The sequence below is a fragment of the Squalius cephalus genome (genome assembly GCF_949319135.1).
Source record: "Squalius cephalus genome assembly, chromosome: 23".
Taxonomy (NCBI): domain Eukaryota; kingdom Metazoa; phylum Chordata; class Actinopteri; order Cypriniformes; family Leuciscidae; genus Squalius; species Squalius cephalus.
Window position 1 is genome coordinate 7,818,725 of NC_137144.1, and position 26,144 is coordinate 7,844,868.

The 26,144-nt window shown below is 39.0% G+C and overlaps 1 protein-coding gene across 3 annotated transcripts in view; it reads right to left on the minus strand.

The window, feature by feature from the left end:
- Window positions 1–26,144, minus strand: part of wwp2 (WW domain containing E3 ubiquitin protein ligase 2) — a 56,564-nt gene that overhangs the window by 20,763 nt on the left and 9,657 nt on the right. For all 3 annotated transcript variants that reach the window (XM_079860184.1, XM_079860182.1, XM_079860183.1), the window contains exons 6-10: window positions 10,182–10,260; window positions 8,149–8,300; window positions 7,465–7,660; window positions 7,296–7,385; window positions 5,040–5,214 (exon numbers count right to left, since the gene is read on the minus strand). In XM_079860184.1, coding sequence (XP_079716310.1) covers window positions 5,040–5,214; window positions 7,296–7,385; window positions 7,465–7,660; window positions 8,149–8,300; window positions 10,182–10,260 — 692 coding nt within the window. The remainder of the gene's footprint in view (window positions 1–5,039; window positions 5,215–7,295; window positions 7,386–7,464; window positions 7,661–8,148; window positions 8,301–10,181; window positions 10,261–26,144) is intronic.

Consider the following 26,144-nt stretch of genomic DNA (forward strand, 5'->3'; position numbering starts at 1 on the left):
CATGGATGGGTCTGAAATTGTCATCGTAGGTGCATGTCCACTGTGAGAGACATAATCTAAAAAAAAAAATTCCAGAAATCACAATGTATGATTTTTTAACTATTTATTTGTATGATACAGCTGCAAATAAGTATTTGAACACCTGAGAAAATCAATGTTAATATTTGGTACAGTAGCCTTTGTTTGCAATTACAGAGGTCAAACGTTTCCTGTAGTTTTTCACCAGGTTTGCACACACTGCAGGAGGGATTTTGGCCCACTCCTCCACACAGATCTTCTCTAGATCAGTCAGGTTTCTGGGCTGTCGCTGAGAAACACGGAGTTTGAGCTCCCTCCAAAGATTCTCTATTGGGTTTAGGTCTGGAGACTGGCTAGGCCACGGCAGAACCTTGATATGCTTCTTACAGAGCCACTCCTTGGTTATCCTGGCTGTGTGCTTCGGGTCATTGTCATGTTGGAAGACCCAGCCTCGACCCATCTTCAATGCTCTAACTGAGGGAAGGAGGTTGTTCCCCAAAATCTCGCAATACATGGCCCCAGTCATCCTCTCCTTAATACAGTGCAGTCGCCCTGTCCCATGTGCAGAAAAACACCCCCAAAGCATGATGCTACCACCCAAAAGCATGGTGTTCTTGGGATGGTACTCATCATTCTTCTTCCTCCAAACACGTTTAGTGGAATTATAATCAAAAAGTTCTATTTTGGTCTCATCTGACCACATGACTTTCTCCCATGACTCCTCTGGATCATCCAAATGGTCATTGGCAAACTTAAGACGGGCCTTGACATGTGCTGGTTTAAGCAGGGGAACCTTCCGTGCCATGCATGATTTCAAATCATGACGTCTTAGTGTATTACCAACAGTAACCTTGGAAATGGTGGTCCCAGCTCTTTTCAGGTCATTGACCAGCTCCTCCCATGTAGTTCTGGGCTGATTTCTCACCTTTCTTAGGATCATTGAGACCCCACGAGGTGAGATCTTGCATGGAGCCCCAGTCCGAGGGAGATTGACAGTCATGTTTAGCTTCTTCCATTTTCTAATGATTGCTCCAACAGTGGACCTTTTTTCACCAAGCTGCTTGGCAATTTCCCCGTAGCCCTTTCCAGCCTTGTGGAGGTGTACAATTTTGTCTCTAGTGTCTTTGGACAGCTCTTTGGTCTTGGCCATGTTAGTAGTTGGATTCTTACTGATTGTATGGGGTGGACAGGTGTCTTTATGCAGCTAACGACCTCAAACAGGATAATAAATGGAGTGGAGGTGGACATTTTAAAGGCAGACTAACAGGTCTCTGAGGGTCAGAATTCTAGCTGATAGACAGGTGTTCAAATACTTATTTGCAGCTGTATCATACAAATAAATAGTTAAAAAATCATATATTGTGATTTCTGGATTTTTTTTTTTTTTAGATTATGTCTCTCACAGTGGACATGCACCTACGATGACAATTTCAGACACCTCCATGATTTCCAAGTGGGAGAACTTGCAAAATAGCAGGGTGTTCAAATACTTATTTTCCTCACTGTATATATATATATATATATATATATATATATATATATATATATATATATATATATATATATATATATATATATATATATACACACATACATGCATACATACATACACACATACACACACACACCGATATATATAAAGTGTAAGCATAAGGAACCACAGTGAAAGCTGAGGGCCGGAAGAGCCTTTTAAATGATATAATTCTCTCTGGAGAACCTAATGAGCTGCAATTAGCACACAAAAAGCCCAGTGTGCTGTGTGTTGTGTGTGCTGTGACGTGAGCCGGGGGCAATAGAGTGAGCTGTGTTGTGTCAATGGCAGCGTTCTGTGTCCTCGAACTCGACTGCACACTGCCAGCGCATGTAATGTTGGAATCAGCTGTCACATTTGACACTCATGTGAGGATTAAACCAAAGGCCTCATGAATAAATGCAGTGAACTACCACGTAAACTTCATAACATAATCATTCGTTGGCAAAAGTAGAAACAGAAGTGCTTCTGTAGTAGCATTTAGGTGTTTTTACACAGACTGTATTTAATGCTACTCAGAGGTGGCATAAATGTATTCACACAGCAATTACAATTTTCATTTAGTCTAGCTTTCATGCGGCATTATGTCTTTACAAAGAATTTTGAGCAGGCACAGAGCAGCCTTACTGTATGTTACAGACATTAAACGATTACAACAGTAGCATAACAGTAATATTGTTAAATATTATGAAAATTTAAAATAACTGTTTTCTATTTGAATATATCTTAAAATGTCATTTATTCCTGTGATCAAAGCTGAATTTTCAGCATCATTACTCCAGTCTTCAGTGTCACATGATCCTTCAGAAATCATTCTAACATGATGATTTGATGCTCAAAAAACATTATTTTTTCAGGATTCTTAGATGAATAGAAAATTATATTTCATTTATTTGAAATAGAATCTTTTGTAACATAATAAATGTCTTTACTGTAACTTTTAATCAATTTAATGCATCCTTGCTGAATAAAAGTAGTGATTTATTTTATATTAGAATGATATCTGAAGGATCATGTGACACTGAAGACTGGAGTAATGATGCTGAAAATTCAGCTTTGAGCGCAGGAATAAATTACATTTTAATATATATTAAAATAGAAAAGGTTATTTTAAATTGTAATAATATTTCACAATATTACTGTTTTTTGTATTTTTAATCAAATAAATGCAGCCTTGGTGAACAAAAGAGACTTGTTTTAAAAACATTAAAAATCTTACTGATCCCAAACTTTTGAACGTATATGTGATGATCCATCACCCAGTCTCTCATTTGGCCTATCTGGTTGTTATTGTATAATAATCCATGAAAAATGATGTGCCTTTTTCCTTTTTGGTTTCAATAACAACCAGAGAAACCCAATGAGAGACTGGGTGATGGATCATCATGTCTTTAGATCTCATTATCAATGAACTGATGACTCTCTGCGGTGCGGAGAGACTTACACACTTTAGATTTCATTTGAAACAATACAGTGCTTGCATAACTCGGTCCACAGAAGAGAAATTTTGGAAGAGAAATCCAGAAGCATTTTGGATAAGGACAGTCTTTCTAATATTTGTTCATAATGAGCTAATTTTGGTACACAAGGTTTAGAGTGTTTATCACCAATGAAGATTCATAAAATAATGATAGTTTGCAGTTTAGGCCTCCTAAATGTGAAATTATGGCTTTTAAATATGATGTTGAACAGCTAAAATGACTCATTTTATCCTCAAACTGATTTTTTTTTTTTTTTTTACATTTTATTAGTATTAGTATTGAGCGTGTGAATGGTATCTTAACATTAAAAATATGGAAAGCCATTGCTTGAGTGAAAAGCAGATATAATGTACAGTACTTAGCCAATTTCATTCAGCCATTTTAAAATCCATTCAGCAATTTTTTGGTTATTTACAGAGTTTAAGTGGCTAATGACATGCTAACTTGAAATATGTTTTAGGAGCAAGGATTTAAACGACATTATTTACAAAATTTTAAAAACCTTTATGACTGAAATAATAATTTGATTAGTTTCATCATCATCATCCATGTTTTTAGTTCTTTAAATCCTTTTTAAAGTCCACTGTAGGCACTCACTGCCAGTACTGCACCATATATGATGGCTAGCAGGGCTCCAGACTAACTTTTCCACTGGTTGCACTGGTGCTATCAACTTTTTCAGTTGGTCGCACCAGCACATGATTTGGTCGCACCTTTTTTTTTTTGCTACAACATGGAATTAATCACTGCATGCCGATGAATAGTTGTCTTATCTGCATACCCTAGTTTTGCACTGATGTAAAAAAAAAAAAACTGACAGTGCCACGAGACCTCGTGTTGGCAAAATGTTTTAATCTTTTAAATATCAAATGTAAACCATAAAAAAAGATTTAAAAAAAAAAATTTGCGTGTTTCATCATCAGTGCGGCATGAGCGTGTACGTGACTGATAATAGGGACTGATACAACTGCAACGGTGCTCTTTTGCTGAAGCTGCAGGCGCACGTATTCACACCGGAAGCGTTTGTACAGCGTCACAGCAGCGGCTCCAAAGCTACATATAAGTGAGCATTTTTTTACAAAGACAACGATATTTGTTTTTATAAACTTGATAGTCTTGAAAGTTTGTTAACATGGAGAGGTGTAACATTCGCATGTAAATTGTGAACAACAAACACAACCAAGAAAACAGCTCAGATCATGTCGTTTCAGTCATACTTCGATATGTTTACAAGACAGCAAACTCTGCGGATGAAAAAAAAAAGAAAGAAAAAAAAAAAAGCACACTCGCGTTTGATTTGGTTAGTGCTAGAGCTTATATAGGCTACCTGTCTGTGTATTACATAATAACTAAAAGAAAGTTTATATATCATATTTTTAGTTTTTTATAATACACCATACTTTCATCCAAACTGACTAATTAAAAACAAGTTTGGGTAAATCTTCTATAAATATTTTGATTCTTCATTTTCTTTTCTTGACATACTCCAGTTCTTTTTTTAAACACACAAGACATGCTTATTCTGTGCATTTTGAGCACTTTTTTGTGGGAAATCAAAAGTGTCCATCAAAAGTGTGCTTTCACTTAATTTGAATGTGACTCTCCTGCTCGCGGTGTGAACGCAATCATTGGTTAACATACATAAAAAAAAAATACACGCTACTCACGCTTGCGGTGTGAAACTGCTACTTCTTGACGTTCTACTGTAACCGACTACTACGGGAGAATAGCTGATTTGGCCTAGTCGATAATACGTGACAGATTAGATAAGTCCCTAATGCAAGTGCAGGTAGGCAGACACCGATTGAGTGAGAGCGTGACCATGAACTCAAACTGAATTTGAACTCGCACATTCTCAAAAAATGGTTGCATATGTCGACCATTTTGGTCGCAGTCTGGAGCCCTGGCTAGGTTACTTTATAAGGTAAAACTAGCCACTACTGTATAGATTGTGCACACAGTAATAAAAAAAACATTTGCTCATGAGGTCAATGGAATATGTTGTTTACCTGATAGAGGTATCTCTGGTTAAACTGCTGCATGGCTCCCTGGAGCTGACTGCGCTGAGACTGCCACTGCTCATAGTTGCGCACGGACTCTGCTGTGGGCCGCTGCCATGTTGTGGTTCTGGTGTTGTGATCCACATAGTAAAACCTTCCACGCTGATCCACACGCTTCTCCCAACTACAATACAGACACGAATCACAGATTAACACCAGCTCCAGATAGGTGTATTAAGTGGCCATGTAAAAAAAAGTGAATTGTAAATATATGTACGCAAACAGAGTTCAAGCTGAAGCCAAACTTATGTTTTCTGTTTTCTTTTTTCTTTTTCACACAATGTTGTGATCCACTGACACCACTGTTATAGCTTTATTACTTGTCTTGAACTTTCAGGGGCTGTTCTTGAAGGAAACATCTTGCATATTTTCCAATGCAAACATGTAACACCATTGACTTTTGCCACACATGTTTTTTCAGCATCAACTTTTAAAAATGTGTTTCAAAAGCCTCCCTTCCACTGTAACTCCTGTGTGAACAGCACGTTACAAAACAGTTATGCTAGAAATGTTGCTAACCCTCCGCATTTCTGCACAAAAATCTACATCAGATCTTCTGAAGCACAGTTGTGGTATAGTAGTGTTGGGCTGTTTTGCTGCCTCTGGACTAGGGCAACTTCCCATCATTGATAGATTCTGTGCTATAACAGGAAAATCAACAGGAACATTTCAAGGTGTCAGTCACCCTAAACACGCTGAATGATTAAAGCAGAAGAAATGTAAATGTTTTGAAACGGCAGAAAAGTTTTGACCATAATTCAATAATAATTCAATGGAATTAAAGAGAGCTGATATATGCAATGAATCTGACCCACATCACAGAGCTGAAACAGTGCTGTAAGGAGAAGTAGGCTAAACTTCCTCAATCTGACGTGCAGGACTAACCCACATTTACTGGAAAAGTTTGGTTGCGATATTGTTGCTCAAACCAGACTCACCACACTGGTTTGACACAGTCAAAGGCAGACATTCTTTTTCAAGCTAATTAATTTGTTACATTTATATAGCGCTTTTCTGGGTACATAAAGTGCTTTACATATGGAAGGGGGGAATCTCCTCAACCGCCACCAATGTGCAGCACCACCTGGATGAAATTGCATCAGAATGCAAAGAAGGAGAGAGTGATAAAGCCAATCAGTATATGGGGATGATTAGATGGACAGAGGCCAATGGGCAAATGTGGCCAGGATGGACACCTAGGATTTTTAAATGACCACAGAGAGTCAGGACCTCGGTTTAACGTCTCATCCGAAGGACTAAGACTAAAAAGCTAAAAAGACTAAAAGCTAAGAAGAAGAGCAATACAAATGGCATGATATGTCAAACCTAGGGCAAGTTTGGTTTCTGAAACACCCAATGGTGCAACTTGGACACATCATCAGTGATAAACACAGGGTCATAGGGTGTTTCAGATATTCGATCATCAGACACCCTCGCCATTGACCACCCCTCTTGATCCACAGCCACCTTGAAGCTTTTTCTGCAGCTTCTATGATGTTCTCGTGGCTCTTCTTTCCTAAAACCCTCTAATACCAAGGAGACTGAGTGTCCGATGTACAGACTGTCCTGCAAAGCCCATGCAGCCTCTATCCGGTCTTTCCAAGCGAAGATAAGTTCCAACATGACCACATGCTTGGAACAGTCAGACCAAATCTGGCCTGAATGTTGTCCTTGCAATGTTATCCGGAAACTTCAGCTGCTTCCCTAGGTAAACCTTCAGCTGCCAATCCCGAGCTAAGGCTAGTTGAGGCCCTGGGCTCCACCTGAGGTTTCTCTCCCACCCTGACAAAGGCCATGTTGTGCAATATTGGAAGCTGATGTTTGCTCTGTGCCACCTGTACCTCCCCTCTCCCAAAGCTTTTGGGCATCAGCTCAAGCTCTAAGGAACCTCTTGCCAGGCACAGTGGGCATGCGTGGGTATATTCAGGCACGCATTTCAAAATCATGCGGAAAAACGTTTAGAATTACGTTCATTGTGGTTGTTTCATTGACTACACACTCTGCGACCCATCAGTTGAGAAACACTGTCATCATAGACAATACAATATCGCACCCCTAATCTTAGATAACTTCACCTTTTAGGGTGGTGAAGTAATTTTAGATGTTAAAAGTGCAAATTGTTAGAGATTGAAGTCTACAAACTCCTTCCATAAACATTACCAGGCTATCAGCATGTAAAAGCACGTGAAAAAGACAGATACACACCCTGGTGGGAGGGGTCTCTCCCATGTGGTGGTCTTTGTGTTATGATCCACATAATAGACTCGTCCATGAGGAAGAATTCGCTGTTCCCAACTACAAGAGATGAAAATCATTAAGAAAACTGATATGGCATGTGTTCATGTTTAAAATCAACCCCATCTCTCTGACGTACCCAGTGGGCAGTGCATCAGTGGCTTGTGTCTCTGTGGTTATACTGGTCTGGTCAGTGGTGGGTGGGGTGTCTGTGGCTGGCGGTGGGGCAGGACTGTCCATCCCAGCAGGGGGGTCTGAGCTCAGTGATGGTGAAGACAGAGCTGGACATGACAGGTGACCGCCCTCGATCCCATTAGTAGGTGTCTCACCTTTACCTTAGCACCAAGCAAAAAGACCAACAAAAAAGTCAGAATTAACATCTTACCAAATCAGAGCCCTCAAAGAGTGTTTACTAGGGCCTAAGTAGGGTTGGGTAATATTTATCATGGTGACGATGTTAAGTGTCAATTGAAAGAGTTTTTGCTATATATTTATATCACGTTTTGTAAACATATCTAGCTTTTAGTAGGCAGGAATTCTTAAAGCTACTGACACATCAGAGCTAATAAAATAACACGGATGAAAGAAAATAAACGGCAGGATGTGCTTATTATATTATAAGCACAATAATTCTCATAAAACTTTAACAATTCAACACTACTTTGTCAAAATAAAAGCACCTTTTGTGAATTAACACATTGATTGTAGTATTAGATTGAAATGAGCCCCCTCATCACATTGTATCATAGTGTGCTTTGATCATATTTCACAGCATCCTGAGTGAGTTTGTATGTTTGTAAATTTGAACGTGTGTGTATCTCACCAGCATTGCTCGGGCTGTTGATAGTCGTCTTTGAGTTGCGACGGCATGGGGTTTCTGTGGGTTCTCCATTCAGTTCACCATTAGTGAGAACAGCTCCTCTCATGTCAGCTGGGGAATCTCCACAAGAACCCCCAGATGAACGACCTGAACTTCTGAAAATATATGAGAGATTCATATAAGACACAGTGGAGTGATTGTATGCACGTATGCTGGTTATGCTGGTGCTGTGTATTTCTTGTTATGCTTCTGTAATCCCACACACAAAGTGAATATTTTTAATTATGGGTGTGTACAACCTTTTTGTACGTGGGGCAAGTATTTTTAGTAAATCGGCTGCGTGCCCACCAAAAGTGCATGAAATTATTTTAAACTATCCAAGGATATTTCTTTATTTAGGATCTTAGTAAATCGGGCCTAAAACTAACTAGATAATGTTTATCACTAAAATGTCCAAGCAACACATTTGCTTGCCAGTACAGTGACCCAGTAGTGCACAATGCAAGGAAATGTAAACAACACAGCGGAAACAAGCCACAACACAACGGAAACAAGCCACAATACAACGGAAATGCTCCCTTTCTTGGCCACTTATAGAAGGGTGTTAAAGCTAAGGACCAGAGATAATGGTCTAAAGAAATTCATTAATTTAAAGTGTCATTTAAAAAGCCTGGTAAAGTAAAAGCTGTTTAAAATTAGTAATATTGTTAGACCATTACCTCAGTACGAAGCCCAAATTTTAGCTTTAAAACATAATTTACGTGGCCGTGAGAAACAGCTATGTGAAATAAATTAAACAGTAATATGTGTTCAAAGGTCTATACAAAACATTGGTAGGTAAAAACTGTTAAAAATTTGGATTTCATTAGTCCATTGCCACTAGTATAAATCCTGCATGTTAACTTTAACACAGGTGGTTAAGAAACGGCACTGTAAAATGGGCTGAATGCGCAATAGAATGATAATATATTGCCCCATAGAAATTTCAAGGGTTCATAAAAATATATTGGATATTGAAATTTGGATTTTGTTAGATTATTAGACCATGCATTAAATCCCTCGGCTCATTTAATTCTAGCAGCGATTAATTAAAAAAGACGAAGCGCCGGATTGTTGTAGCTTGTTTCCGTTGTGTTGTTTAAATTGCGTTGTGTTGTGCACTACTGGGCCACCGTATGCCAGTCATGCTTGTTTGGAACATACTGGTGGTGGGTATGGCAACTAAGCTCCTGGTTTGAAAGAACTAACATTTTCGTAATTTGAGTTATAAAATTAGTTAATGTATTAACTAAAATGAACTAACCATGAAAAATACATTTGTTCCTGTATTTGTTAATCTTTGTTAATGTTAGTTAATAAAAATACAGACGTTCATTGTTTGTTCATCTTAGTTCACAGTGCGTTAACTAAAGTTAACAAATACAACTTTTGATTTTAATAATGTATAAGTAAATGTTGAAATTAACATTAACAAATAATGATAAATGCTGTAAAAGTGCAGTTCATTATTAGTTCATGTTAACCAATGTAGTTAGCGAATGTTAACTAAATGAAAAGGGTTACCAAACTATATTATAATGCATGTTAAACCATTTTGAGTCTTTTGTTGAATAAAGGTCATTTGTTATTAATAATCTTATTTTTTGGATTTCATTTCTCAAATTCCAAATAATAAAGAAAATAAAGTTTAATTCACTGGATCACTTAAATATGTACATATAATTATAGTTATTTAATATGTAAACCATAGAAGAATTTCCAGCAAAACTATATTGTTATATACAGATCATTGCCATGATAAAAATTTGGTCATACCACCAACCCCTAACACACACTTGTAATTCTTTAGCCCATTTAGGATGTTATGCAAGGATGCATAACTAGTGTTGCAAAACTAGATGCATAACTAGGACGCAAGGATGTGTTGACTAGTACATGAGAGAGAAAAAAACAGCAGAAGACATGAAACAAAAGTATAAAACACACAAAAAAAATAGTCAGACAAACAATGGTAAAATAAAGATATTTATGCTGACCGTCCACGGGGGCTGCTGGAACTGGGAGTCTCCTCACTATGAGCTCTGTGCAAGTTAGACCTGCTCGAGTGAACTACCTCTGCACAGAAAAAAAACACACAAAACCATCATAAATCAGTGCATTAGGACAACTGATTCACATACATCATGCGGAAAGGTTTGTCATTCCTACTTAAGTGTTTATCTCATTAAAGTAATAATCCATGAGAGGCCATGTGTTACAAGGGGAAAAAAAAAAATCACTAAAAACATGCATTCTCTGTGTTTAAAACTACCTACTTTCCATTACTTAGGAAATTAATGTTTAAAAAGGGTAAAAAAAGACACAAAAGCACAAGTCATAGTCTAATATTAGTGATCTGCTTAAAAATGTGCTGCATGAGTAATAAGTACTGTACAATAGAAAATATTGAGAGAGTTGACTAGGGCTGGGCGATATATCGCATGACATTGTTAGGCATTGTTAATATATTAATATCGCGGACGTATAGCCTGCGATATGGCTCAGCTTGTCAGTTAACTACGGCTCTTTGTAGTGAATGCCGCTCCATCTGAAAGCAGGTGATGGCGATTTACTACTAATCAAGGAACCGGCTTTACTGACGAGATGCGCATAACAATATCACGATTTAAATCCCCCAGCCCTAAGGTATAGTTTAGTTCAATTATGGTTATAACTTATTTTTCATCTTGTTTATATCCACTATTAGTAAAGTCTGTTGTAGAGGACCACGTCCAAATGATGGCCAAAAATTTACTGATGAGTTTATGAAGTTTATTGTACATCACACAAAAGATGAAGCGTCAGTTTTACTCCAGAAAATCACCGTAAGAGCTGAATAAACAGTATTAGAAGTGTGCATTAAAGTCTTATCCATAAATTCTCTCTCTCTCCCTTTCATTATCATCAACATACACTGTGAATTAAACAGAAACACTTGTTACAACTAACAGTAAACAAATATAGACACAGCTTTAAAGGGGGTGCTTAATAAACTGGTAAACTTTATATCCGTAAAACCACTCAGATGAACTGTAATAAAGTGAGCGCTCTCCCTTCCATTACTGCCATGAAAAGTAACGTTAGGCCTATCGATCCGGACACTGTAAGCAGGATCACGAACAGTTGGTACAGATCCATTCTCAAGTAACAACGAGAGTAAATGAAGACTGCCATTCTAACATCTTATAACAAAACACCTCAATCACTTAGGAGACATTCTTGTCTACAGCTGCTCCGGTGTCGACATAATGGCGGACTGTGTACAACTCACTCAGGGCAGGTCTATGCAAATACGGCAGTGTCAGTCAACAGTTGTGGGAGGGGCTTGTGCAAAAGTATGTCACGTTGCCCCGAATCTAAGAACGGGTTGTTCTGAGACAGTACTTAGGACTTATGGGGATTTCAAAAAAAGCACTGGGTGGATTTTTACCTTTATAGCGTGGTTTTGTACACACACTGCCAGCACACATTTATGTTCAAACACCATGTAAAAATGAATTTTGCATAATAGGTGCCCTTTAAAGCAAATTTAAACGTGCTGGCTAATGCTAATCGTAAATACTCTAAGATTATTATTCATCTCTGCACTAATGATGTTCGACTTCACCAGTGGGAAATCACTAAAATTAACATTAAAGAGCTGTGTTAACTCACAAGCCCCCTCCCTGAGTGATAAGATACGTAGCAGACTGTCGTTATTCAATGGCTGGCTGTCTAAGTGGTGTCCGCCGAATAATATAGGGTTTATAGACAATTGGAAAAGTTTTTGGGGAAAACCTGACCTGTTGTAAAGAGATGGTTTTCATCTCTCCTAGGGTGGTGCCGCTCTTCTCTCTACTAATATGATACATAGTCTTAGAGTTGAACCTTGACTAACTGGGGCGCAGGTCAGGAAGAAGAGAGACTGGCTAAACCGACCGTCAGACAAAGAGTCAGACATAGAGACTGTGTCTGCTCCCTGAAATAGTACATACAAAAAACTCCCAAACCCATTTAAGGGAAACAATTTAATTGATGTTCAACAAATAAAAAACAGATATAATACAGATTAACAAATGATAAAGCTTGGATTGCTGAATATTCGATCCCTTTCTTCAAATGCACTTATTGTAAATGATATAATTACAGATCATAACCTAGCTAAAACCAGACGATTACATTACTTTAAATGAGTCCACCCTCCAAGATCACTGTTATAGACATGAGCCTTGGCTGAAAGGCAAAGGGGGAGGTGTTGCTGTAATTTATAGCAATAACTTCAGTATTCCTCAGAAGTCTAGTTTCAAATATAATTCTTTTGAATTAATGGTGCTTTATATAATGCTATCTAGTGTAAGTGATAAATCCTGTTTGACATTTGTGCTGGCTACTGTGTACAGGCCACCAGGGCACCATGCAGACTTTATTAAAGAATTTGCTGATTCTGATCGGAGTTTGTACTGGCTGCAGATAAAGTACTAATTGTTGGTGATTTTAATATCCATGTAGATAATGGATAAGATGCATTGGGATTGGCATTTATAGACAATCTAAACTATATTGGAGTTAGGACCCTTGTCAGGACCCACTCATTGTCGTAATCATACTTTAGATCTAATATTGTCACATGGAATTAATGTTCATGGCATTGAAAACAAACAAAACTAGAGGTTTTTCGCATTTTGTGGAAAAACAGCATACAGAAAGAACTTACCAACTGCTAGATCTGCTTATTTTTAGACCCTCTTAGAAGAAAACAAACACGACCCTAGGTATTTATTTGATACAGCGGCTAAATTAACGAGAAATAAAGCTTCAACTTCAGACCTTTCCAAACAGCACAGCAGTAATGACTTTACGAACTTCTATACTTGCAAGATTGATAATATTATAGAGAAAATTATAACCATGCAACCGACTACTACAGTATCGCATCAGACAGTCCATTGTAGTGTCCCTGAAGAAAATTCCATTAATTCATTTTTATAGGAGAGAAAGAATTGTCTAAAAAAAAAATTACATCGCTTTTAAAAAGCTGGTGCTTAAATTAGCGTCAATTCATCCTTTGCAGGGAGTTTGATTGACATGCGATCTGAGTCTGACCAATCAAAATCCACCATTTTTGTCCGACAAAGCAGTCATGAGAGTTAGTAGATTAACGTCGGTGGATTTGAACTTGGCTTTAACTGAGGCAATCTGTCACGACACATTAAAGAGCCACAAACCGGTAGGCCTATTTATTGTTTAATTTTCTTTGACTGACCAAATTTGAAAGTTGAGACTTTGTTTCATATTAAATACCTGCTCGGTCCTGTCTGTCAGCGCATTGTCAGTGTCCTCTATTTTTCACTGCTTGAGAACATTTAAAGAAGTTTAAAAATAAAACTAATTCAAATCTAATTCAAAATTAGACCAGTCACATAACTGAAAACTATGAAAGCCGTGTGACCGGCCAACAGGTAAAAAAAATACAATAAAAAAATAAAAAACACATTAAAGAAATTATTCTCTCTGATTTTCTGTTTCATTAATAAAGTTTGACTACTCGCAGCAGTCTTGCATGCAGGCTCGTGTGAATTGCACGTATAAAATGAAGTTAACAAACAACCTTGATACATCAAGAAATGCCACATAGGTCGCTGAATTTCACTGCGCTTCAGAAGAGTTTTTCTTTTGCGTGAAGAAGCCGTTCGCCGGAGATGTGTTAAAAGATAGCGGAGTGTATTCATGATTATTAGGCTACCGGTATAATAATCCTCCTGGCGCCGGGTCTGACTGAGTAATGTACTCTCTTACCTTTGTTCTTTGATTATAATTAATGACACTTTAAGACCAGCCGCTGCTGACAGAGACGCGATCTGAGAACGCGTCCCATTTTCTCACAAATCTCATTTAAGACTTTACTTAAATCATTTAAGACTTATGAGGACACTCGACAAAACGGACATTTTGGCATAATTTGTGTGTTATGGTTTGTTCAAGCCCGAAAGAGAACTCGATACTGACGCGCGTCTTTTCTGTGGGTCGTGTGTGTGTGTGTGTAATAGGTAGGGACTTACAGCGCGGTCTCTTTAGTCTTGGTTTAAAAGCTTTCACATTAATAAGACCGTGATCATACAACGGTAGTCAACTACGGATACTGCGTAATTGCGTTCAATATTTTTAACGCTTTAAACTTTTTTTTTTTTTTTTTGCAATGCTGCGGTGGGCAAGTGATGAAACCGGTGTTGCGACTGAACACTGTGTAACACCGGTATCATAACAAGCCGACTATCGTAACAAGCCTACTTATCACCTCTGTACGAACTTGCATTTGCCTTTGCCATCTCTTTCTAGTGTTTTCCACCAGTATGCTTCAGACATCCAGCCCTGCCCCCCACCAGGACCCCCTGAAGACCCGGCAGAGCAGTGTGATGGACATCCTTAAGCCTGAAGCAGCTAATGACCTGCCACGGCAGAGAAAAAAACAGCGAGACTGCAACACAAGTGGACACCCGACACCCAGCCTGAGCCACAAAGAGCTGACCAGCGTCATCTTCTCAGTGAGAGAAGGCACTGGACATGCTCAAGGACGGTGACAGAATGGAGCAACCGGAGAAGATCACTGGTGTTCAGGAGGCTCTGAAAGCAGGTGGGCACCCAGAGCAGCTGTATAACGCCACCAAACAAGACCTTGAAAGAGAACTGTTTCACACAAAGACACAAAAAACAGCCAATGTGGAACTTAAAGAGAGAGACACCTTGAAGGCAATCTGTGTGCAGCCACAAGTAAGAGGTACCCTGCTGAACTTCACATCAGCAGCGCAAACTCCCCCAGCCCTGTACACAGACACATAGCGAGAAGGATCCAAAGTCCTCCACTTAACACTTCACCAGCCAGTATCCTGAAAGCCTCGGCAGCCGCAGAAGGAAAAGGATTAATTCAGACATACCCTGAAACGGCACATGAAGTGACACTCAAAGACATCATGCGAATGGCCAGACAGATCCATGCATTCACACCAGAGCTTGCAGGAGACCACAACGTCCATGCCAACCTACGAGACATTGACTTTCACCTGCAGTCTTTGACGAGTGTGAACCACCAAGATAGACTATCTGCTCTGGATCATATCCAGCCCAGAGTTGTGACGCATTCTGGCACGGCAGCCAGTAAACATCCAATCCGACTATCAGCAGCTGAAACAAGCCATCATAGAGGAATTCTCAGACCAAGAGTCTGAAAGAAGGCTGATCTGCCCTAGACACCAAACATGGCAGACATGAAACTCCCTATGTTTACTACCACAGACGAGCTTTCTTCGGAGCTCACAACGAACCTGGGGAGGAGGACACCAGCTTCAAGAGTCTTTTCGTCCAAAACCTCCATCAGATTGTAAGTCACCATTTAGGCATTACGGACTGCCCCCACACAATGCCTATTCAACAACTGCTTGATCTGACACAGAAGGCCTTTAACAAACACATGGCCTCCTCAAAAAGGGTTTCTTACATACCAGCAACTGTGAACTACAAAACTCAGAATCCAGACCTAGCACCAGAAGGCACACAGCATTGCTAAAATGCAAAACGCTTCTCCAAAAGGTTCCTAGCCAGCCGAGGACAGAAAGGTAACCATGGCAAAAGACCAAGGTACCAGACCTACCACTGGGAGGAGCCATGGATGGGAGCATCCTCATCCTGCAGACACCACAGGATCTCCAACAGCAGGCAGCAACAACATCCTCCTCATATGACCTTCATACAGCGGCCATTCAGAGGCTGCACAAGGATGACTGGACACACCTGCATCGGACCTACAGGAGCTTCTAACACTAGTAAGAGAGCTTGTTGAACAGTACTTATCTGAGGAGTACTGGGAAGAGCACGCTTCTGACCGTAAGACCACTCAGACCAGCTCAAGTTGGCGACGCCGCAAGAGCAGAGTGACACTGCAAACTTAAGTTCAGACTTCTTGTGACTGAGAGCAGAAGCTAACAACCACCTGCTGCCCTTCTGCCATCAGCATTAGGTCTGTTTGAAACTCTCCTCACACTACACAACTCCCATAACCACTTCCTGCAACCACAAACAACCACCTGCCCCACACCAACTGACATGAGGATGACCATGACTCTCTCAAAACACCTGCTGCTTGACAGCAAACTCAGAGACCTAAACCTTGCTACTGGCTACACCAGTGGCCAGGGAAACCACCACAACCTCCAGTCCTGTGTGCCAGGTGTGTGTCTGATCTTCCTGCATCTTCATCATCGCTCGCTGTTGTCTACAGGGCGGACAACAACGACTGCAACAACTTGACCAATCAAACACACCATTGTTCCACTTAATCTACACAACCCCTCACCCAGGCAGACTCCGTGATGTTTGGGTTTCCCCACTGAGATATACTAAATCGCTGTTTAGCTAAAGTTGTGAACCCCTTTGTTAACAAAGGAGCTTTGAAGTAAGGGACTGATTGTTCTTCCAAGCGGTTAAATGACTTCATTCCTCTGTTCTGTTTGGTTTTTCAGTCACTTTCACTTTTCATTCTACCCATTTTTTAGATTAGTTATGTGTTCGTCATTTAGTTAAAACTTTTGTGCACATTCATGCGAGTTGATTCTGGTCTGCTTATAATTCGATGTCGATTAAATCGTCATAATCACAGTTACATGCTAAGAAAGTCATTTTTCAGTGGCTACTGAAAATATCCTTTTTGAAGAGTTGATAGACGATACTTGATTGTAATATTAATTCAGTTACATGAAGTTAACTCGATTAACTGATCCAAATATTTATAATTAATTATAACGAGTTATGATTAATGAATCATATTTCCCTTTTGAGCTAATTTGCTACACTCAAAAATCATCTAAATCAACAACATGTTAGACCCTATACCAACTAAGCTACTGAAAGAGAAGCTTCCAGAGGTCATAGACCCTCTTCTTAATATCATTAATTCATCTTTAGGGGCTTTCGCACCAGGTAGTTCTGGGAACTTAGTTCTAGGAACTAACCACCAGTGTGGTTCCCCGAGAACTATTGATTCCCCTAGGAACATTTTCCTGGTTGTATTCGCACCGCCAGAAGGAACTCTGAAGTGACGCAAGCCACGCTTGTTGTTGTGACTTTTATTTTGACAGCGCTGAGAATGCCAGAGCACACAGTGCTCGCATTTTCCGTGTTCATTAGTTTACGATCTGTCTAACAGTCCTGTCTAATACGTTATTAGATAGAACTGTTATACATAGAAAGTAGAGAGAATATATCTAAGTATTAGCGTATGCCATGTGGTTGATGTTCAGTGTTGCTAGCTGAGCAGAAATACATAATCATGTTTGTTTGGCTTAGTCCCCTCAAAGTTGCGTTGGATTTTCTCCTTAGCCTAAAGGTAAAGAATTCAATCTACGGTTTTCCATGTTCGTAGAGTTAGTTTGTGGAGTACATATATAGGCTATAATCTGTGTGTTTACTTTACACAGCTTTTTAAAAAAATGGCGAGTGCTGGCCTGGTGTTTCGCGTGCATTCGGCCAATCAGCATACACTAACGTCACTGGTAGTTCCTATAGTGCTATAGAACTAAAATCATTCCTAGTTCCTGCGGTGCGAACACGCCAAAATCCGGGTACTTCCGTCAATAGTTCTAGGAACTATGAAAAGGTTCTTCCGGTGCAAAAGCCCCTTTTGTCATCAGGATATGTACCGAAAACTTTTAAGCCTGCTATTATTAAACATCTTATTAAAAAACTGCAACTTGATCCTACAGAGTTAGTCAATTACAGGCAGATCTCAAATCTACCTTTTCTGTCAAAAATAGTAGAAAAGGCAGTATCCTCACAACTATTTTCCTTTTTAGAAAGAAATGGTATCTGCAAGGACTTCCAGTCAGGATTTTGACCGTATCATAGTACTTAGACAGCTCTCATTAGAGTTACAAATGATTTGCTCTTATCATTCGATCATGGTTGTATCTCTTTATTAGTGTTACTGGATCTTAGTGCTACATTTGATACTATCGACCACAACATTCTTTTGGATAGACTCGAAAATTATGTTGGCATTAGTGGAATTGCATTGCCATGGTTCAAATCATACTTATCTGACCGTTATCAGTTTGTTGCAGTAAATGAAGAGGTGTCATATCGATCACAAGTTCAGTATGGAGTACCACAAGGCTCAGTACAAGGATCATTGCTTTTCACCTTGTACATGCTACCCTTGGGAGATATCATTAGGAAGCATGGCATTAGTTTTCACTGTTATGCTGATGATACTTAGCTCTATATCTCTTCACACCCTGACGAAACTTATCAATTCACAAAATTAACGGAATGCATAGTTGATGTAAAAAATTGTAAGACTAGTAATTTCCTACGACTTATTTCTGAAAAAACAGAGATTTTAATCATTGGACCAAAAACCTCTGCACATACTAACCTAAAAAACTGTCTAACACTTGATGGCTGCTCTGTCAATTCTTCTTCGTCGGTTAGGAACCTGGGTGTGCTCTTTGCTACTAATCTTTCATTTGAAAGCCACATTTCTAGCATCTGTAAAAACGCATTCTTCCATCTTAAAAATATATCTACACTACGACATATGCTCTGACAAATGCAGAAAAGCTAGTTCATGTGTTCATGACCTCAAAGCCTGCATAAATTAAGTCAGCCAAAACCGGAAAAAACTTCCTATAACACACCTGATGTACTCGTTACATCATAAGAAGAATGACATCTACGCTAATATTAGTCTCTCTGTTTATCCCAAGGTTTACTGTGGTCAACCAGATCCAGGCCGTATCAAGATCAGATGGAGGATCTGCGTGTAGACACAACCACAACACAGCCCTGAAGTGTCAGCAGAGATTGTATCAAAAAACCTGTCTGCATACCGATGTGATGAATCCAATCTTCAACCAGTTGAACTATATTAAATATTTTGAATATTCAGATTCCCAATCTGACTTCTGACCTATAACAAAGTCCTTTTAGGCAAGTCGTGCCACTCGGCCGCCATCTTGGCAACGCCTCCGGGCAGCTATTTCGGACTAACAAGACCAGGCTCCTATCTAAATGAATGGGCAGAGAGTCAGAACTGCACTTTCACTGGTCACCGGGACATAAAAACTGCATGTATAGAAACAGCAGTAAAATATGATAAAAATCTCTGAAAAAGTTTGATGACTTTGCCCCAAATTAAGTTTTAAAACGCCTTTTTCCCCACAGGTTATACTTTTACTACGCATGCGCAAGGATTCACGTTCATGACACCAACTTCATTCACGTCTCTATCCAGAATGCCGGTGTTGTGCCAAGCACTTAAACAATTATATGTATTTAAATGTCTGAAACCTAAAATAAACATTATGTGGTTAAAAACACTGAACAGTTGTGATATAGCCTATGAAGCGCTGAGCGCGTCCGTCTTTGGCTCAGCGCCAGTCACAGCCATAGGTCACAGCGCGAAAGCACAGGTTGAATATGGCAGTTATGTCACGTCACTGTACATTCGCTCCTTAGTGGTCAGCTGCTGACTGTTAAAAGCAGATGATTGGCTTTCCAGCGGGAGGGGCGGGACATGTGCATACAACAGCCATCTTTGCCGTTACGGGTTTTCCTTATATAGTTGTATTGAGAATTGAGGAAGTGGCATGTCTCATATAAATTGTCTCTGCCTATAATGCTGCATGAATCATAATCATACACTGTTCGTTTGTTTGCCAGAGGAGAACTGGTTCCGCGACTGAGCCTGGTTTCTCCCAGTTTTTTTTCTCCATTCTGTCACCTGATAGAGTTTGGGTTCCTGCCACTGTCACCTCTGGCTTGCTTAGTTGGGGATACTTATTATTCTTAATATTTTTATCTGCCTGCTTTGACAACATTGTATGAGAACTGAACTGAGCTGGACGATGACATCACTGTTTTCTCCAGATAACTAATGATTTTCACAACGGAAATGAATCAACCCTGAACTTACTTAAACTGGACAATGATTTTCTTCTAGAGCTGCTGTACAGGCAAAACAATCTTTGTTGCATTAATTTCCTGTTATTTAATCGTTTTTACATGCATTACAGTCAATAACCTTTAACATCTCCAAGAAACATTTAAGACAGTTCACCTTCATGTGTGTAATTTGTTCCAAATGTATGACTTAATTTATTCCAAAAATTACCCCCAAAAACAGACCATAAAAGAATTCAAGCAATCCATATGACTTGTTTGCTATATTCCTGCTTCCCAAGTTATACAGTATATATTCAGTCTGTTTGACTGTCAATTTGGATGAGCCACATTTATATACACAAACTTGAATGAGATTTGAGAGAGATTATCATCAGTAAATAATGAATTAATGAATTGTTCTGTTCCTTACACAATGTTTTCATTCACTGTATGGAAAAGAACAGAGTGAACACTGCAATAAATTTCTCATTTTCTTTTCCACAGAACAAAGAAAAATATAGTTTGGAATCCCAAAAGAGGAACGATTTCATTTTGTGAATACCCATTCATTTAATAATGACATGCATCTGAAATTAAATAAAACTAATTATGTATTATGACACTGCTTATGTGGCTGTGTTTTATCCTTCTGTTTTTAAATAGTTTCACATGAAAGTGTGTGTTAATGAAGCCTTGCCGTTTCAAATGTAAAACTTAAATCGAGCAACATTAAAGCTTATAGTACAAAAATAAAAAGTTACTGTAAGAAAGCTTAGAAAGTTTAAGCACAAGTTTCTGTTTACTGAGTGTGTGTGTGTGTGTGTGTGTGTGTGTGTGTGTGTGTGTGTGTGTGTGTGTGTGTGTGTGTGTGTGTGTGTGTGTGTGTGTGTGTGTGTGTGTGTGTGTGTGTGTGTGTGTGTGTGTGTGTGTGTGTGTGTGAGAGAGAGAGAGAGAGAGAGAGAGAGAGAGAGAGTGTGTGAGAGAGAGAGAGACTTTCTGGCTTTCCCCAGGCCTGTACACAAAGGCCTGTTTATGTAGTACATGTGTTTCAGAAAAAAACCCCAGGGGAAATGAGGGAAAACTTTAAACCAACAAGAGCAACTTCAGAGTGAACAGAGGACCCTAACAGACCTACACACACTCCAACCTTTATCCACTGTTGAAGGTCAAATAGAAACTTGCACACTGAAAGAACACACTCCAGATCTTTATACTATGCGTGGCTAAAACAAGGACTTAAAATCAGATCACAAAGCCAGTTGTTTTGGTTGTGAAAAGACTAATAATATAAGCCAAACTGTCATTTTATTAAGAGTGTGTGTGTGTGTGTGTGTGTGTGTGTGTGTGGCTGATGGTCAAACACTTCTGAAGGACCAGAATAGTATCCTATTGTGGTGGGCGGACCATTTTGACACCCTGCTTAATCAAGACTCTGATGCAGACCCCACCATCCTGGACATATTGCCTGAACATCCTCCCATCCACAATCTCAGTCTACCAGCAACCTTCCAGGAGGTTCTATCATCTGTCCGTTCCCTTAAGAACAACAAGTCCCCTGGCGCTGATAACATCCCTGCTGAGCTACTGAAGGAGGGAGGGTACATATGTATGTGCACCCTCTACCAGTACATCACCAAGGCCTGGACTGATGAGAACATCCCACAGCAATGGAGAGATGCAAACATTGTAGTCATCTATAAGAACAAGGATGACAAGGTTGTCTGCTACAATAGTAGGAGCATATCACTCCTTTCTGTTGGTGGAAAGGCCTTTGGGAGACTTCGGTGTAGAGTCTTTCATAATAAGAACCTTCATCCCTCCAACAAAGGTCGCCGTATACCAAGCGGCCTGTGTCATTCCCTCCTCTATAGCTGTGAAGCGTGGGTACCCTACAGCCGTCACATCAAGTCCTTAGAGCACTTCCACATAAGCTGCCTTCAGCGCATTCTGGGAATCACCTGGCGTAATCATGTGCCTCACATTGAAATACTTAAAAAGACCAACTGCAGAAGTATTGAGGCCATGATTATTACCCAGTGCCAACTACAGTGGTTGGGGAATGTGATAAGAATGTGTTTAAGAATGAAGAAGTGTGTGTGTATATAGGTTTGGCTATACTTGTGAGAGCCAAATGTCCTCACTTATATTGTGAAATATTATGACAACTGACTAGTAATGACATTAAACTGGTCCTCACTAGTTAAAATGGCTAATAAATCACGCAAAACTGTTTCCTATTATTTTGCACATGTTTCTGTTATGGGTAGGTTCAGGGGTAGGGTTAGGCCATAGAAAACATCATTAATCTGATAGGAACTGGATAAAAAATATTTGAAAACTACTGATCCACAATATGATTTCTGACTTGTGATGCAGCCTAAATCATAATCACACAGTGTTAGTTTGTTAATATTCAACAATATTATTGATTTGACCGCACTGACATTTAGATGAGAACTGAACTGAGCTGGACATCACTGTTCTCTGACATCACTGTTCTCTGCAGAACTGCTTTATAGATGAAATGAACTAATTTAATAATTGATGATATTTTATAATGGATGATTTATGAACTGATTTCAGCTGAACAATGACACTATTTTCTTTTAGAGCCAAAATTAACTCTGTTTGCATCATTTTCCTGTTATCACTGCTTTGAAACAATCTGTATTGAATAAAGCGCTATATAAAGAAAGAGGACTTTGCCTTTTGTGCTTTTGTGTGTGTGTGTGTGTGTGTGTGTGTGTGTGTGTGTGTGTGTGTGTGTGTGTGTGTGTGTGTGTGTGTGTGTGTGTGTGTGTGTACAACAAGTAACTGAAAGAGAATGTCAGAAGGAATCACTGAAAAAAAGAAACACTATCAAAAGCAACAGATTATTTATCTTCAGAACAACAATAAAACACACATAAGAAGCATTTGCAGGAGCGTGTGTTGGTTTTTACTGCAACATCATGGAACACCTAATGGAGTTTGGGTTCCTGCCATTGTCGCCTCTGGCTTAAACATGCGTCATGAGTAAAATATCTAACTGGTCACATTGCCATTCATTTTGTACATTGAGGTTACTTGATTGATAAGGAATACTTTAGTAGTCAGCCATGACTTCCTGTTTTTTAACTGGGGTATAAATATGCAGGTCAAATTCCTATCCATCATAATAGAAAAGTCCAGAGAATACAGTAACAATGTGCAGAAATGAAACAAATCAGTAAAGGGCTATAAGAAAATGGAACAATTGTTGAAAATGCCCATTTCCACTATCAGTTCCACTATCAATAATCAAGATGTTAAAATCAATTGGAGATGTTAAGAATCAGCCTGGAAGTGGACAATCTTTACTGGCATCACACACAATACGGAGGATGGCTTGACACCTGTAATAATGGCATGGCTTATTTGTACTTATGCACACAAGGTAGTAAATACATGCATGCCAATATTTATTTATTTAATATTTGAGAAAATACTTGTTTTACGATAAAGTAAAATAATCAAAAGAAAACAAATATTCTTAAATTAAAGGTTAAATTCTTGTGAATATTTTGAATGAAAAACCAAGAGGATAAATAGCCAAGAATTTTCCACAGCCTGGTTTGCTCATATTTACCAAGGGTACCGATATTAGTGGAGGACACTGTATGTTTACGCAAGGAATATAACGAAAGGCTGTTAAATTACTGAAAAAAACTGCACTACTATGCCTACAATAATGTCTACTTTAAAAATATCAACACTAACACCTCACTACTAAGAAATGTCTTTGCTTTTCAGTAGCAAAAACATTTTACTGATGAAGTCATGAGGCAGTGCTGAAGAGAAGTTTCTGTGCATGTGAATGTCTGTGTGTGTGCAAGTCAGTACATGGGAGAGAGAGCAGGAGAAAGACAACATGCTTTAACAGATAATTATCCTATTGTTTATAACATTGTGTTAGTGACTTTTGCAGTGGTAGTTCTTTAACTAAAATAATTTGGCAAAGTGATATGGAACTGTAATGGTTGGAACTACTTTAGCTGTGCAGTTATTGAAAAATCAATCAACACCTCTAAACATCCGTAAGCCAATCAGAATCGCACATTCTAAAGCGTGGTATAAGTGAGGGATAATCCACGACTAGCTGTGCATTAAATGATTTCAATGAATGGCGTGGAGGCAAAGAACCACCAAAAGCGAGGTGCATTAAAATCGTTTAATGCACAGCTAGCCATGGATTATCCCGCTTATACCAGTCATTTGCCAGCATTGACAAGTTAAAGCTGTTATTGATGTTTGCAGTGCAATGTTTGACTAGAAGGGTAAAAATTTGCAGGTAACGCCTCTTTAGACCTAGTAATCTGCCCACTTTAAACAGAGATAAGGTAGTAATGAATTTATTTGAATTAATTAACGAGAGAGAAAGAGAGAGTGAGAGACAGACAAAGATGAGAGGTGTGTGTGAATTACCAGTGTCAGTGTAGAGACTCTTTCTAACAATGAAGCTGTGAGTTTAGTTACTTCAAAACCAGTGATGTTACTCCCTTGTTGCTGAGAAACAATGTAGCAATTCAGTAGCAAAGCTATTTTAATAATAAAAGTCACGGACAGAGTTGATAACTTTCTGTGCTCCTGAATCCTGAATGTTTCTGTGTATGAAAGCAGTGTATTAATATAGAATGGTGATTAAATTGACTGGAACTACTTGTACATTAAACAGTTTTATTATATGGCTTGGTTGAATTCTAATGTAGAATGCGGTCTGTTATTTCTTGATAACAGACCGCTGCTAAGTATAACACACCGTTGCCATGAAAAACAGAGCGTTGCTATGGACGCAGGATTCTAACCGTAGAGACGGAACAGACTATTTTCTTTAGCGGAAGCAATACAATCGTTTTTAAATAAAAAAAAACTCCTTTTTAAATCAATATTTTGTGTCAAATTATTGGTTTATTTGGTAGGTAGCCATGTAATAAGCAGGATAATGTAGAGCGAGGCGGTTGTTATAGCGAATTCAAACCCTTCAGGCTGATTCAAGACCCCTCCGCTTCACGTCGGGTCCTGATCAGCCTGTCGGGGTTGTATTCGCTATAACAACCGCCTCGCTCTACATTATCCCTTACTTAACGCACACCTTCCAGCCGATCAGAATTTGAGTATATAGTCAGTCCATGGTACAATTAAGCAATGTGACACAGAAGGCTATGCTATATTGTGAATATAGTCGTGGCAGAAGAGAGCTTTTAGGCAGAAGAGTGCTAAGAGTGCAGCAGAGTGGTTTTATAAAATGATTACCACATAACAGAAATATTAAGGATATAAAATTTCATTCAGATGTTATTTTATTAAACACAATTATAAAAGAACATTGCGTGACAGAACAACACTGGCATATCTGCGTCCTCAGGCTCTTGACTGGAGAGATATGAGAGAAGAGGGGACGCCTGTACCGAACTGAGATGAACATCACGACTATGACGAGAAAAAACACGCTTGTGCATTCTGTCCTTTTTAGGAAACGTACTTGGTGCACCAGGGTTCGGATGACAGCGTTCATACTTATTCAAATGAACCGCACTAACAGAGCAATCACACCAGAGTTTGTTTTAATCAAACCAACCTTTGCCAAGTGTGAACAGAACACACCCTTAGTCTCCACAATTTTACAAGCTCTGCATCTGTTGTAAGAATACCAGTGTAATCTGAGACGGCCTGTAACACATTATTGTTATCATAATCGATTATTAAATTCTGGAATCGATACATTGAATTTTGCTATCAGATACATTTTTACACCCCTTCTATATGTGAAGAAGAAATGCACTCTTTGTGGTCATGTTGGTTTAATATGGTTTTGTAAAACTTTTATACCATAAGCAATAACTTTTCTGTGGTCGGGCCTCGGTTGTGGAACAATTTGCCATTAGAAATTAGGATAGCCCCTTCCGTGATCACTTTTAAGTCACTTCTAAAAACGCACTTGTTTTCCATGGCCTATAATTAAGGTTGGTTGGTTTTACTATTTTCCATTGAGTCTGATACTGTTTTTGCCACTCCTGGTTATTTCCATTACA